The 15,674-nt window shown below is 40.5% G+C and overlaps 1 protein-coding gene across 1 annotated transcript; it reads right to left on the bottom strand.

Annotated features, from left to right (window-relative positions):
• Positions 1 to 13,493: 13,493 nt before the first annotated feature.
• Positions 13,494 to 14,372, bottom strand: LOC120427922 (craniofacial development protein 2-like). Its single transcript, XM_052705991.1, has one exon. The coding sequence runs from the start codon at positions 14,370 to 14,372 to the stop codon at positions 13,494 to 13,496; it is 879 nt and encodes a 292-aa protein (XP_052561951.1).
• Positions 14,373 to 15,674: the final 1,302 nt, after the last annotated feature.

Genomic DNA, 15,674 nt, shown 5'->3' with positions numbered 1-15,674 from the left:
CCTTCAAAACTGAGTCTAAGACCGACTCTCTAAGATTTGTGGTTCCTGAGTTACCGTCGTTTGAAAATAGGGGTTTCGCTCAAAAATCGCCAAAAAGTCGATTTTTTTGGGAGGGTACAAAAATGGAGGGGGTGGTCCGATTTGGATGATATTCGGGATTTTTGCATGTTTTGATAGTCTCAACAGCTCTGCCAAATTTGAGCAGAATCGGAGATGGTAATTTTCAAATGCTGTTCCGCTTCAGATGGAATGACCCATATTACGTTTACATGACATTTTTTTTGAATTGTTCATCTTGCTCAGTAAATAATGTTTTAACTACACAACAATTATTTTATCATTATTGCTCATTATATTGTGGATTTAGCTGATAGCCGGATTTTCTTATGGTAATTGGAAACGGTAGTGGATAGGCCTAGGGATTCCCTTTTAATGTGTAAAATGTTCATTCACAGATAAATTATGGATTAGAATTTTGATCTTAAATCACTTCTGCAACATCAGTAATAATTGTTCGATTGTTTTTGCAAATTTTTAATTCAGCTGAAAATATTTAATTTTTCTTGAAAATTGATACTTTTTTTTTAAACATGAACACCCCTAGGATTGGCTGGATGCCGCCAACATGCGACCGCGTGCTTCGTTTGTTTCTCAACACTGCTGCAGTTGGATGGTGACGCGAAGTGAGGAGGGAGATGCTTTCACTTTTTTTCCGATCTGCCCCGCCGCCTATTTCGACAGTCGTTGAGCCGACGGCCGTTTCCAACGACCGAGTCCAGTAAGGAACTAACCGTACAATACTGAACCACAATAAAACAACTCCCAGCTCAATCACAGAAAACCCCTTTCTACTTCTTAGATTTAGTCACTCTACTCACAGTTGTTTATTTTACTCGTTCACCTCCTCAAGCGCCGACTCATAAACCTTCCTTCACTTACTACCAAACACAGTTTTTTTTTTAATTTATATTTATTTTGATTTTCTCTTCCATGTACAAAAATATTATTGAGTGTCCAATCACAATCGATGACTTTTCACCTCAATTTTAAATACTAGCAACATTCATTTATTCATGAAATATTGTAGCTTTCGCTATTCAGTGATTTCAAATGTAGGAGGTCCTACATGTACAAAAGGGAAAAGGGTTACCTTAAAACTAACTTATAAACTATATAATGAGCGGATCAATGCAGCTGAAGACTGCAATGATTTTTGTCGAAATGCATCAATTATCTTATTGGACATAACATCCAAAGTGTCAACTTCGGCTAATTGATGAAGTTCACTGGTGCTGAACCAGGGAGGAAGTTTCAGAATCATTTTCAGAATTTTGTTCTGAATCCTCTGAAGTTTTTTCTTCCTGGTTAAGCAACAGCTTGTCCAGATCGGCACAGCATAAAGCATGGCAGGTCTGAAAATTTGTTTATAAATTAACAGTTTATTCTTGAGACAAAGTCTAGAATTCCTGTTTATAAGTGGATGCAAACATTTAATATATTTGTTACATTTAACCTGGATACTTTCAATGTGATCCTTGTAAGTAAGGTTTTTGTCAAAAGCAAGTCCAAGATATTTCACTTGATCCTCCCACTTTAAATTTACCTCATTCATCTTTATAATGTGATGACTTTTTGGTTTAAGAAAATCAGCCCTTGGTTTGTGAGGGAAAATAATAAGTTGAGTTTTTGCAGCATTTGGAGTAATTTTCCATTCCTTCAAATACGAATTGAAAATATCCAAGCTTTTCTGTAATCTTCTTGTGATGACACGAAGGCTTCTACCTTTGGCGGAGATGCTTGTATCATCAGCAAAAAGTGATTTCTGACATCCTGGGGGCAAATCAGGCAAGTCAGAAGTAAAAATATTGTATAAAATTGGACCCAAAATGCTTCCTTGAGGGACGCCAGCACGTACAGGTAGTTGATCAGATTTGCTGTTCTGATAACATACCTGCAGAGTACGATCCGTCAAATAATTTTGAATAATTTTCACGATATAAATCGGAAAATTAAACCTTTTCAATTTTGCAATCAAACCTTTATGCCAAACACTGTCAAATGCTTTTTCTATGTCTAGAAGAGCAGCGCCAGTAGAATAGCCTTCAGATTTGTTGCTTCGAATTAAATTTGAAACTCTCAACAACTGATGAGTAGTTGAATGCCCAAGGCGAAATCCAAACTGCTCATCAGCGAAAATTGAATTTTCATTAATGTGCGTCATCATTCTATTAAGAATTATTCTTTCGAATAATTTACTAATAGATGAAAGCAAACTAATGGGCCGATAGCTTGAGGCTTCAGCAGGATTTTTATCCGGTTTCAAAATCGGAACTACTTTGGCATTTTTCCAACTACTGGGAAAATATGCCAAATCAAAACATTTGTTGCAAATTTTGACCAAGCTACTTAAAGTTGCTTCAGGTAATTTTTTAATTAAAATTTAAAAAATGCCATCCTCACCAGGGGCTTTCATATTTTTAAATTTTTTGATAATAGATTTTATTTCACTCAGATCCGTATTAAAAACATCATCTGATGAAAATTCTTGTTCAACAATATTCTGAAATTTTATTGAAATTTGATCTTCAATAGGACTCAAAACATTTAAGTTGAAATTATGAGCACTCTCAAACTGCTGAGCAAGTTTTTGAGCTTTCTCCCCATTAGTTAATAAAATATTATCACCATCTTTTAAAGAAGGGATTGGTTTTTGAGGTTTCTTAAGAATCTTTGAAAGTTTCCAAAAAGGTTTGGAATAAGGTTTAATTTGTTCAACATCTCTTGCGAACTTTTCATTTCGCAGGAGAGTGAATCTGTGGTCAATAATCTTTTGCAAATCTTTTTGAATTCGCTTCAGTGCAGGATCACGAGAACGTTGATACTGTCTTCGACGAACATTTTTCAGACGGATCAGAAGCTGAAGATCGTCATCAATAATGGGAGAATCAAATTTGACTTGGACTTTAGGAATAGCAATATTCCTAGCATCCAAAATTGCATTAGTTAAAGATTCAAAGGCTGAATCAATATCAGCGTTGGTTTCTAAAACAAAATCATGATTTAAATTATTCTCAATATGATGCTGATACCTGTCCCAATTAGCTTTGTGGTAATTAAACACAGAACTATTGGGTCTGGTAACTGCTTCATGAGAAAGTGAAAAAGTTACTGGAAGGTGATCAGAATCAAAATCAGCATGAGTCACTAAAAGACCACAATACTGACTTTGATTTGTCAAAACCAAATCAATTGTTGATGGATTTCTAACAGAAGAAAAGCAAGTTGGCCCATTCGGGTATAAAACCGAATAAAGACCAGAAGTGCAATCTCTGAATAGAATTTTACCATTGGAATTTACTTTTGAATTATTCCAAGATTGGTGTTTGGCATTAAAATCACCGATAATCAAAAATCGAGATCTATGCCGAGTAAGTTTATTCAAATCCCCTTTGAAATAATTTTTATTTTCCCCAGTGCCTTGGAATGGCAAATATGCAGCTGCAATCATAATTTCCCAAAAGAAGTTTCAAGTTCAATGCCCAAACTTTCAATAACTTTTAACTTGAAGTCACGTAACGTGCTATAAGTCATACTACGGTGGATAACTATTGATTCATTCTGTTATTGGTTATAACTTTATAATCTGGATCACTTTTCAAATAATTGCCAGTTTTTAAAAATGTTTCGGTTATAACAGCAACATGCACGTTATGAACTCGTAAAAAGTTGAAAAATTCATTTTCTTTCGCTTTTAAAAAGCGAGCATTGAAATTCATAATATTGATGGAATTACTTAGATCCATGATAAAAGTGTGGCGTATTTTCAGTGTTGGTGGCACGTCAGTTCGTCAGTTACTGGCTTAAGGCTAGTATGCAGATCGGAAGGAAAAGGGTTAAGAAACAGCTTTACGAACAGCAGAACAAAGGAGAGGGAGTGATTTCTTGGGGCTTTTTCCACCCTCTCTGACTTGCTTGCGCTGCCACTGCTGCCCATTTTTTTCTTGACCGGTTCCTTCCGAAGTGCGTATACCGCTTTACAGTTTATCGATATAAGATCCTAACATTTCTCAATTGACAAATTAGTATATTTATCCTTACCTTAAACGTATTGCATCCATTTCTTCTATAGTGCTGCCATTGATAGGTATCAAGCTCAATGTTGAGGCCGATGAATTTTTACTCTTTTTATAACTTTTGCAACAACTATGCATTGATACTAGAAATGCAAAAATAAACGTTGATTACGAATAATGATACCGTCTACTTGAACGAATCGGGACTACAGTCTATTCGCGATTAAGGGCATCTGTAGCGCTGGGGTGCGTATCAAATTTGCACCCAGCTTATGAATACCGAGGTCAAATTTGCCTCCTTGAAAAAACTTCGTAATCCCCACAGCTAGGGTAGCAAATTTGCCACCGAAACAAACCCACCACGGGGGCCATATGGAGTTTTTGGTTTTTGTCCTTGTTTATCTTCACAATCAATAATTATGCGTTGATTCATGCCTAGAAATGCTAAAAGTTTATAAAACTTTTTAATCCTATTGAAAATTTCAAAGAATAAAAATATTTTCGAAAATGTTAAACAATTTGCTACCCGATTTGATTCCCACCAAATTTGCTCTCGAGTTTGCCCCCGAGTCTCAAAGCAAAGCAGGTACCAAATTTGATCTCTAGTTCATCTGTAGAAGAAAAATATGTATCGGTACCCGGGCAGACGGTACCCGAGCAGACGGAAATAACTTAGGAATAACATTTTTTTAATATTAGAAAATACTGTGGCAAACACATTTTATGTTATTTATAACAAGATTTGTTAATCGGCGTTATGTTTTTTTTTGTTATTGAATTCCCGGGCGTGACCCGGCCCGGGCAGAAAGTCGCATCATGGGACGAACAAAAAAATAACTTGAGTTGTTTTTGATATCATGGCATGTTTGATATTTGTTGCAAAAACTCTTAAAATGCGCGCCGAAATCTATGTTCCTTTCTGTGTTTGAAGACCTTTTATCATAAGTTGATAAATTTTCATTTTCTCATGATATTACCGGACTTGGAAAAAAATCGAAAGCCAAATTATTTTGGGACTTTAGAAAAAATTTCGAAATCTTTATCATGAGGTGATATTTTCTAGATTCATCTTGTTTTCGCTGGACTTAGCAAAATTTCGAATGCCACATTATTTTATGACTTAGAAATTTACTTAATTTACTTTAAATACACTAGTTAAACCACAGAGAACAGATGTACATCTTGTGTCTAACTTGTGTGTAAACCGTGTAAACTAATAAAAATGCGTTGCATACAATCTTGCATCAAAGAAATTAGAGTGTGCAGGATACGCTTGGCGGCGCCACCGTCGCGGCTGAGAATACTTGACTTAACAATTAAAAAGGCTCAATAATTTCAATTCAATTCAATTCGGTTTTATTAGTGAATAATCATGTTACAATTAGTTCATTCGCAGTACATTACAGAGTTTTGGAGTTCCTTTCAGCTGTGTGTTAAATCTCAATCCATTTTGGAACGATTATTGCTTATGACTAAGAGATTACCAAAAGTAAGAAAAAATTTAGAAAAAACTTACTGAAATTGCAAAGGAAAGGGGATAGAAATAGAAAAAGCTTAAACTAGATCACAGTTTTTTTTATCTATTGTAGATGTGCTTAATCATTAGCTCCCCGAGGGCCAGAAATTGCTCCGCCTTGTTACGGCAGGTCCGGAACCGCGTCATCATCTCACCCGCTAGAGCAAAAAACTCCGGCAAGGTGAAGAGATCTTCTCCGGTTACTTCTTGCTGGGCCGCATCGCCGCTACCGGCAGCGACCACGCTGGCGAACGATCGCCCCCATCCAGGAGGGAACGCTGAGTTGTCCGCTGGAACCGTACGCTGTCCAGCTGCAGGAACGGTTGCGCTCGTATTCCGCTGAGAAGGGTGGGATGCTGCTGCTTTCTTCTTCCTCTTTTCCTGCTCCTCGAGGTACGCCTTGCGCGCGACGCATCCGCGGTAATTACCGGTATGGTTGCCGTCACAGTTGGCGCACTTAATGCGCGCCTTGGTGTGCTCTGCCTTGTCCCCCAAGTCCGCCTTGCACGGCAGTGCACACTTCTCCGAGAGGTGTGTTTCACCGCACTTCACGCAGCGGGGCGGGAGGTTGCAGTTCCGCGAGCCGTGGCCGAACTTCTGGCAACGGTGGCATTGCGCTACGTCCATTGGGTTTTTGGAGTAAAACCGCCAGTTTACCCAAAAACCGTCCAACGCCTTAGTCCGTCGCAGGTCTTGGATTTTGACGGTGCCGCGGTCGAAGTACAACAGGTACAGAGTGTGCGTACCTGTGACTGTTGTCTTGCGCGAGAGCACTTTTATCTCCCGTGGCGTTATTCCGGCACCCGAGAGGTGTTCCTTCAGGTCGGCGATTGGGCGGTCTTGGTAGCCCTGCAGGACTACCTTAACCGCGGTCTTCTCAACTGGATCGAATGTGTAGAACTTGAAGTTGCTACACTTCAGTTCTTTCACCACCAGGTCGAAATTCTTTTTGTTGAAAGTAATCACTTGTACTTTCGATTTTCCAATTTTCAGACTATATTGGAGGCCTTCCAGCAACTCGTCAACATCGTCCGCCAACGTATCCAAAACAAAAATTGGAGGTGGTCGCCGTTCCTTCGGAGAATTATCTTTTTTTGTCGTACTACCTTTTTTGCGTGCACGTCGATCATCGTCGTCGTCGTCGGTAGTGCTGCTACCGTCGGTGTTGTTGTTGTTGGTTTCCTCGTCACTCAGTCTCGCGAACTTGTTACTGGTGGGAATGTTGGCGGATGTTGATGCGCCACCGGTCGACAGATTGCCGGAAGTACCTGAGCGGAGTCTGCTTCTTATAGGGCTGCGATCCTGGACACGGTAATTAGCGTGCAATAACTCCGGATTGAAACCATCAGCGCACACGCTCCCCTGCGCGATGGCGGACGACGCGGCGGCGTTGTTTTGTTTACCTTTTTGCACTCGGCCGGTAGACGAACTTCGCGGGTTTTTCGAGGCCGCACTCGAACTGCCACGGCCACGGCCGGCCTTCGGCATGCTGGTGGAGCAAACTCGCGGGTAATCACGGTCGATTGCGGCGGAAAATTCGAAAAAACTTCTAGAGCTCTGAGCACTTAACTGCTGCTTGCTCTGGAGGATACACGCAGAATGGGCTCAATAATTTCGAAAGAAAATAAATGTTAATCTCGTTTAAATATAAAATTCACTTCTGTTTAATTCCAGTTGACTAAAAATAATGCAAAAATGCATTAACATTAACGAAACCATAACAGAAAATTCATTCAAAAATTATTTTTCAAGCGACAACTTAAAATAGTCCCTTTACACATGTTATGTCCGATTTCGTTTTGTTTACCTTCTTTGGCGCGTAAAATTACAACCCTCTGATGGAGGGCAGTTAGACATTGGTCTGATGTCGTTCGTACGGAATGTTTTATGCAGTGATTAGATGGTCCAACGTTCTGCTACTGTAGGCCATCATGATTTTGGAAGTGGCGCTATCTACACGGAGAGACCGTGCCCAGAAATTTTAACAATTAAAATTGTTGATTTTACTTTCGTTAATTTTAACAAAAACGTACTTGTTACTGCCAATATTCCGTTAGAATAACTAAAATTTAGTATTAATTTAATAACCTGTTTGTTGAAAATGCTAGAGGCAAAAAGCTAACAGATTTCCCGAACTCGAATGAACGTGCTCGACTGTTAGCTTTGGTTTTAGGAAAATCAAAAATTTTTTTGGTTGAATATAATTTACATTTGGTTGAATATTTAAAAGATGAACTTGGGTTTGTTTACGTCTGTCATTTGAAGTCAGGATTCGAACGAGAGCGGTCGATTTGTTGAGTTTGTGTTGTTAATTATGAAGTGAGAGGATGTGAAAGGTGAAACTTACACTATTTAGCTAATGCTGAAGTGGCACATCAAAGTGTTGCAACTGGGGAGGTGGAATTGGTGAGTAGGTTTGTTGATGATTTCTTTGCAGGTGATAAACTATGAAGAGCAAGAGGACGATTTGCCATGAGGACCTCCAATGCGAGTGAGTTGAACATGTTAGAAGAATGTTTGATAGAACGAGAGGGCAATAGAAGGGAAATGCGGGCCGACTCTTCACGGATAGAGCAGCCCGGGCAAATTTAACAAAATGTTGGTTAATCCAAGTAAGTATGGGTTTATTTTTGCACAATAATTTATCTAATGTGATTCTTATTAGAAAACTGAATCATTAAAAAACTTCGTGCTTACGACGGATAAAATCTTAATGAACCATTATTTTTTTCCGGAATCATCAATTATACAATACATAGAAATGCCATGTGTAAGCAACATAAACAACATAAAAAATAGAAATGAAGTAAAATATTAAAAAAATATATATATTAGGGTGTTTCATCCAAACAAAAAAGTTCTCAGAATCAGGCAAACCGAGGTACCCCTAGTAGAGGATACCCATAGGGACTCTCATGCCAAATATCAGCCCATTTGGTTGAGAATTGGCCTGTCCCCAGCGGTTCAAAGTTTACATGGAAATTACTATGGGATTTTTATGCTTTTCGTTCAATCGTTCCTACAGGTCTGGGGACAACATGGATTCACTCGGAATAAAGACAGGTGTGTAGGGGATGGTCCAATGAACAAATTCCAGAAGGAATTAGGGTTGTCCATTTTGTCCCCAAGGTGCGCATTGGATCGACGTCCGGTGTCTCCAGAATCAACGATTCACCCTTCAAATGTACGCATTGTCCTTAGTATGCTATGAAAGCTAGCTGAAAATTACGACGCCCCATGTCAGACGGTGAACACGTGGCAGAGCATTCACTCAAGTTTTGGCTCAGAAACATACTTTAAAGTAATAAAATTATAAGTTTTGATGTTCCTGTAACAATTTGAACTATTCCAAATAACGTAACATGATGATTTTGTAATAATAATGCAATCGATGCTTCTCCACGTGTTTACCGTCTGACATGGGGCGTCGTAATTTTCAGCTAGCCATCATAGCATACTAAGGACAATGCGTACATTTGAAGGGTGAATCGTTGATTCTGGAGACACCGGACGTCGATCCAATGCGCACCTTGGGGACAGAATGGACAACCTTAATTCCTTCTGGAATTTGTTCATTGGACCATCCCCTACACACATGTCTTTATTCCGAGTGAATCCATGTTGTCCCCAGACCTGTAGGAACGATTGAACGAAAAGCATAAAAATCCCATAGTAATTTCCATGTAAACTTTGAACCGCTGGGGACAGGCCAATTCTCAACCAAAAGGGCTGATATTTGGCATGAGAGTCCCTTTGGGTATCCTCTACTAGGGGAACCTCGGTTTGCCTGATTCTGAGAACGTTTTTGTTTGGATGAAACACCCTAATATATATAAAATATATAAAAGAAGATAATTATTATCTTGAAAGTTTTGTTGCAATACGACTGCTCAATAAACTGGTAAGTAAAACTCAAAATATTTTTTTCAGGAATCGAAGTACGTTGAATAAATTGAATCAAATGCAATGAAAGTTTGTTGCCAAAAGTAATTGTTAAATTAATGCAACTTTGGTAAGTAGCTTTATTGATATTTCTTCTTTCCTCAATATAATTTCATTTATTTACGTTCCTTTTTTCAGTTTATAGCCGAAATTAAGAATTTTGTATTAAATTACTAATACATTTCACATGTCTATTTGCAGCAAAAGGTTCACTTTAGTGAAAATTCTATTTCCAACCACAAGAAAAATAACTAAACCTGAGACCATTGTAGATGATGATGACTTATCGGATGATTTCACAGTGATGGTAAGTGGATACAACACTTAATTTTATACAACATAATAAAAATATAAGCTTAAAACCTGGTGAAAATTTTGCTCGATTTCTATTTTTCAGGAATTCATGATAAATTAAACATTTTTTTTAAATATGTTTAACAAAATTTGTAATATGCTTTTTCATTATTTTTAGTTTAATGCAACGTAATTTTTTAAAACATTAATCAAACTTTACATGTTTTATAACAACAGTTAAAAAAAAGTTTTGTTTTGATGCTTTTAACAGTAACTTAACAACTTCATGCAAAAAAAAAAAACAAATTAGTACAAAACGTTAGATTTTTAGGCAGAATAAATGCGAAAATAAAAACACTCAGCATTAATTTGTGAGGCATTATTACAAAATTTACTGCAAATTCAATAAAAATATCGCTAACAACTGCTAGTTATTGACTACATGTACGAATATTTTTCTGAATTCAAGTAAGACAATAGTTAAAATATAGCTAGAAATTCGGCCCAGCCTATATCGTTAGATAATTAAAGAAAATATATATCAACACTTACATAAATTATGTCTAATTAAGATATGTTTTGTTATAAAATACTAATAATTTGCTGCATGCAAAAATATTTCGGTTGATACAACGAAAAAAAATTGTTGAAAAAAAGTTGAAAAACATTTCCCAGCCAGTCTTCAACAGAATATTCCACAATATTTCAGCTGAAAACAAGAAATTTTTAGTTAATTTTCTGAAAAAAATATTCTAGCAGTCGACTGCTAGAATTTTTTTTCGGCCATTTAACCAACAAAAATGACAATTCCAAGTATTTTTTTAGTTAATTTTAATTTTCGGTGGTCAGCAATTTCGGGTTAACAAAATCAACAATCGATTGTTGAAAAAAAGCTGTGTAAAAAATTAACCCATACTTTTAGTTAAATTAACCAAGATTTTCTTAGATTTGCCCCGGCCGGTCTCTCCGTGTAGGCGGATGGTGCACACCCTTGCTCTTTTCAACGTATTTTGGTTTGAATTTTTACACACGTTTTTCAATGCTGTTTGTTCAATGATATACATCTGTTTTCTGTGGTTAAACTAATCACATTAAAAAGTATTTTACCGCATATAAAATTTCATCGCAAAGCGCAAAAATGAGCCCACGCGCTCGCTCATTCTCTCTTTTCTCTCTTCTTTCGTTCACTGCTCGCACGCAACGCGCGTGACATGTCGTGACAGGAATCGGCAATCGGCAGACATACAGCTTTTGCGTTCGTGAATCGAAATCCTCCTGCCTGCATGTCGCTGGTCATCGTTCCTCCTCTTCCACCAGCAGGTGCTATCAAGACACGGATCATCGTCGGAATGATTTTGGCGAATTTGACAGTTCTCGGTGGAGGAAAACAGCAGTTTCGATTTGTTTTGGTTTTTGTCGTCGCGTCATCAGAATCGCGATTTGTGGAGGTACCGTATTTGGTCCGTGTGTTTTCTCGAGTGTGCGTGTGATTGTTTACGTTTCTGAACCTTCCTCTTGTGATTCCGGAGGAGGTGATTCAATTGTGTGGCTCGTAAGCATTTTCACGGAGGAAGATGAGTCCACCTGAAGCGGCTACAGATGTTGGTTCTACTAGTCAAACCGACAAATACCCGGAGTGGCCAATATCCTACCAGTTTGGCCCCAACCCCATTGCCCCAAATCATTCTGGTTTTCGGGTAGCCGTCCGAACAATCTTCATTAGATCAGAATTCCTCCCAACTTACTTACTTATGCGTCCTGCTCCCCAGTGGAGCATAGGGCCGGGTTGAAGGATTTCCACTGTTGACGATTCTCTGCTTTCGCCTTCACTTGGCGCCAGCTTAACGTCCCGTCAACATCACTGATTTCTTGGTGGAGGCTTCTCCGCCATGAGCCTCTTGGTCTGCCCCGACCGCGTTGTCCTTGAGGGTTCCAGTCCAGCGCTTCTCGGCAGATCTCGTGCGCATCCTTCCGTAGCGTGTGGCCGATCCATCTCCACTTGCGCTCTCGGATCTCAACGTGAATGGGCCTCTGCTGACACCGCCGATGCAACTCCGCATTCGATACCCAGTTCCGGGGCCACCAGGCGCGAAGGATATTGCGTAGGCAGCGGTTCACAAAGACTTGTAGCTTCGACGTGTTCTGGCTCGATACGCACCAGGTCTCACTCCCGTAGAGCAACACCGACTTGACGTTCGAGTTGAAGATCCGTAGTTTTGTGCGCAAGCTGATTTGGTTTGATCGCCACAAGGTGCGCAGACCCGCGAAAGCACCTCTGGCCTTCTTGATCCGCGTGGATATGTCGAGCTTGGTACCACCATCAGGCGCAATCTGGCTACCAAGGTACTGGAAAGTGTCGACCTTCTCAACGTTTTCACCAGCTACCGTGAAGCCTTGAGCGCGTTCCGTGTTCACTGCCATCGACTTGGTCTTGGGAGACATTGACTTTCAGACCCGCCGCCGAGGAGCATGCAGCTAGGTCATCCAGCTTGTTCTGCATGTCGTTTCCTCTCTGCGAGAACAGCACAATGTCATCCGCAAAGTCGAGGTCGTTGAGATGCTCCATCCTAATCGGCTGCCAAAGCAGCCCACGGTTTTGCACACGGTCCAACGCTCCAGCTAACACCTCGTCGATGACGATGAGGAACAGTAACGGCGACAGGATGCATCCTTGCCTCACCCCAGCTACCACCCGGATTGGGTCCGACAAGACTCCGTTATGCACAACACGGCAAACGAAAGCCTCGTACTGTGCCTTGATGAGGTTGATGATCCTCTCTGGGACACCCTTGCGCCCAAGGGCTTCCCACAGGTTTTCGTGGTCGAGACGGTCAAACGCTTTTTCATAATCAACGAAGACCAGATAGAGAGAATCCTGGAATTCGTTGACCTGTTCGAGGATGACACGGAGTGTCACAATGTGATCCACGCATGATCGGCCACTGCGGAACCCTGCTTGCTGCCGTCGGAGAGACTCGTCGATCTTCGATTTGATCCTGCACAAGATCACTTTGCATAGGACCTTTAGAGCTATGCACAGCAGCGTGATGCCACGCCAGTTGTCGCAGTTGGTGAGGTCACCCTTTTTGGGAACCTTCACCAAAATGCCCTGCATCCAGTCGACCGGAAAAGTCGCGGTGTCCCAGATTTTGCTGAAAAGCCGATGCAGCATCCGAGCTGACAAATGAGCGTCAGCTTTGAGCATTTCTGCGGAGATCCGATCTATCCCTGGCGCTTTTCCAGACTTCATACCTTTCCCGGCTTCCTCAATCTCCCTGAGCGTAGGTGGACTTGAGTTCACCCGGTTGATCCGCCTAACATTTTGCGGATGGTACTGAGGGCTTGGACGTGGATGCGAGATTTGTAGCAGCTGCTCAAAATGCTCGAACCATCGTTTAAGCTGATCAGCTGGATCGGTAATCAGCTGACCGCTCCTGTCTTTCACCGGAATGCGCGTATTCGTCCTGGCACCACACAAACGTCGCGAAATATCGTAGAGGAGGCGCATGTCGCCATTGTTAGCAGCTTTCTCTCCCTCGTCGGCAAGGGAATCCATCCAGGCTCTCTTGTCCCGCCTGCAAGAGCGCTTAACAGCCTTTTCCAGTTCGGCGTACGTTTGGCGGGTACGTGCCTTCGTCGCTCTCGTCCTTGCGCTAACAATGGCAGCCTTAGCCTGCTTCCTCCCAGGTGGCATCCGAAATCCACTCTTTCCTCTGAGTTCGCAGCAATTCCAGAGTATTCTCGCCGGTAACAGCGAAGGCGTCCTTGATGAACTGCCACTCCTCTTCAACAGTGCTGTCCGGAATCTCCAAGGCTCGGGCTTGGAGCTCGCCGACAAAAGCCCTGGCTACTTCGGGATTCGACAGACGTTGCACGTTGAACCTACAACCGACTTTCTCCTCTTGCCGTACGACACGCGCTACCCGTAGTCGTATTTCGCCGACAACGAGGTGGTGGTCGGATGCAATGTCGGCGCTGCGCATATTCCGCACATCAAGCAGGCTTCTTCTCCACTTGCGGCTGATGCAGATGTGGTCGATCTGATTCTCCGTTCTTCCATCACGTGACACCCACGTGACTTTGTGCACTGAGCGATGGGGAAAGAGCAATCCCCCAATCACCATGTCTTGGTTACCACAGAACTCTGTAAACAGCTCACCGTTCTCGCTCATTTCTCCAAGACCATGGGGCCCCATGATGCGCTCCAGGTCTGTGTTGCCAGAGCCTATCTTCGCGTTGAAGTCGCCTGCGTAGATTCGGATGTCACCCTTCGGGATCTCGTTGACAACTCCGCTCAGTTGACTGTAAAACTCCTCCTTTTCCTGCAAGTCGGCAGCATCCGTCGGCGCGTAAACTTGAACGAAAGTCAGGTTTCTGACCTGCGTCCTGAATCTAGCCACGATTATCCGCTCGTTTATTGGCTTCCACGTAATGAGCGCCGAACGTGCATTTGGGCTCAACAGGAAGCCTACTCCCCGTACCCGGTTGGCACGTTGAGCGTTTTCGCTTCGCAAGCCAGAGTACAGCAGAACCTGCCCGGTAGGCATCTTGTGCAGCATCCGTCGGCGCGTAAACTTGCACGGAGAGACCGTGCCCAGAAATTTTAACAATTAAAATTGTTGATTTTACTTTCGTAAATTTTAACAAAAACGTACTTGTCACTGCCAATTTTCAGTTAAATTAACCAAAATTTAGTATTAATTTAATAACCTGTTTGTTGAAAATGCTAGAGGCAAAAAGCTAACAGATTTCCCGAACTCGAATGAACGTGCTCGACTGTTAGTTTTGGTTTTAGGAAAATCAAAAATTTTGTTGGTTGAATATAATTTACATTTGGTTGAATATTTAAAAGATGAACTTGATTTTGTTTACGTCTGTCATTTGAAGTCAGGATTCGAACGAGAGCGGTCGATTTGTTGAGTTTGTGTTGTTAATTATGAAGTGAGAGGATGTGAAAGGTGAAAATTACACTGTTTAGTTAATGTTGAAGTGGCACATCAAAGTGTTGCAACTGGGGAGGTGGAATTGGTGAGTAGGTTTGTTGATGATTTCTTTGCAGGTGATAAACTATGACGAGCAAGAGAATGACCTTCGCCATGAGGACCTCTAATGCGAGTGAGTTGACAACGTTATAAGAATGTTTGATGGAACGAGAGGGAAATAGAAGGGAAAGGCGGGCCGACTCTTCACGGATAAAGCAGCCCGGGCAAATTTAACAAAATGTTGGTTAATCCAAGTAAGTATGGGTTTATTGTTCCACAATAATTTATCTAATGGGATTCTTATTAGAAAACTGAATCATTAAAAAGCTTTGTGCTTACGACGGAAAAAATCTTAATGAACCATTATTTTTTTTCAGAATCATCAATAATAAAATACATAGAAATACGTACACATGACAACATAAAAAATAGAGATGAAGTAAAATATAAAAAAATAAAAATATATAAAATATAAAAAAGAAGATAATTATTATCTTGAAAGTTTTGTTGCAATACGACTGCTCAATAAAATGGTAAGTAAAACTAAAAATATTTTTTCAGGAATCGGAGTACGTTGAATAAATTTAATCAAATGCAATGAAAGTTTGCTGCCAAAAGTAATTGTTAAATTAATGCAACCTTGGTAAGTAGCATTATTGACATTTATTTACGTTCCTTTTTTTCAGTTTATAGCCGAAATTAAGAATTTTGTATTAAATTACTAATACATTTCACATGTCTATTTGCAGCAAAAGGTTCACTTTAGTGAAAATTCTGTGTCCAACCACAATGAAAATAACTAAACCAACTAAACCTGAGACCATTGTAGATGATGATGACTTATCGGATGATTTCACAGTGATGGTA

Source organism: Culex pipiens, chromosome 1 (genome assembly GCF_016801865.2).
Source record: "Culex pipiens pallens isolate TS chromosome 1, TS_CPP_V2, whole genome shotgun sequence".
NCBI classification, from domain to species: domain Eukaryota; kingdom Metazoa; phylum Arthropoda; class Insecta; order Diptera; family Culicidae; genus Culex; species Culex pipiens.
This window is presented reverse-complemented; position numbering and strand designations above follow the sequence as displayed.

Coding starts and splice junctions, on each gene's coding strand:
- LOC120427922 (XM_052705991.1), bottom strand. CDS start 14,372: ATGCCTACCGGGCAGGTTCTGCTGTACTCTGGCTTGCGAAGCGAAAAC.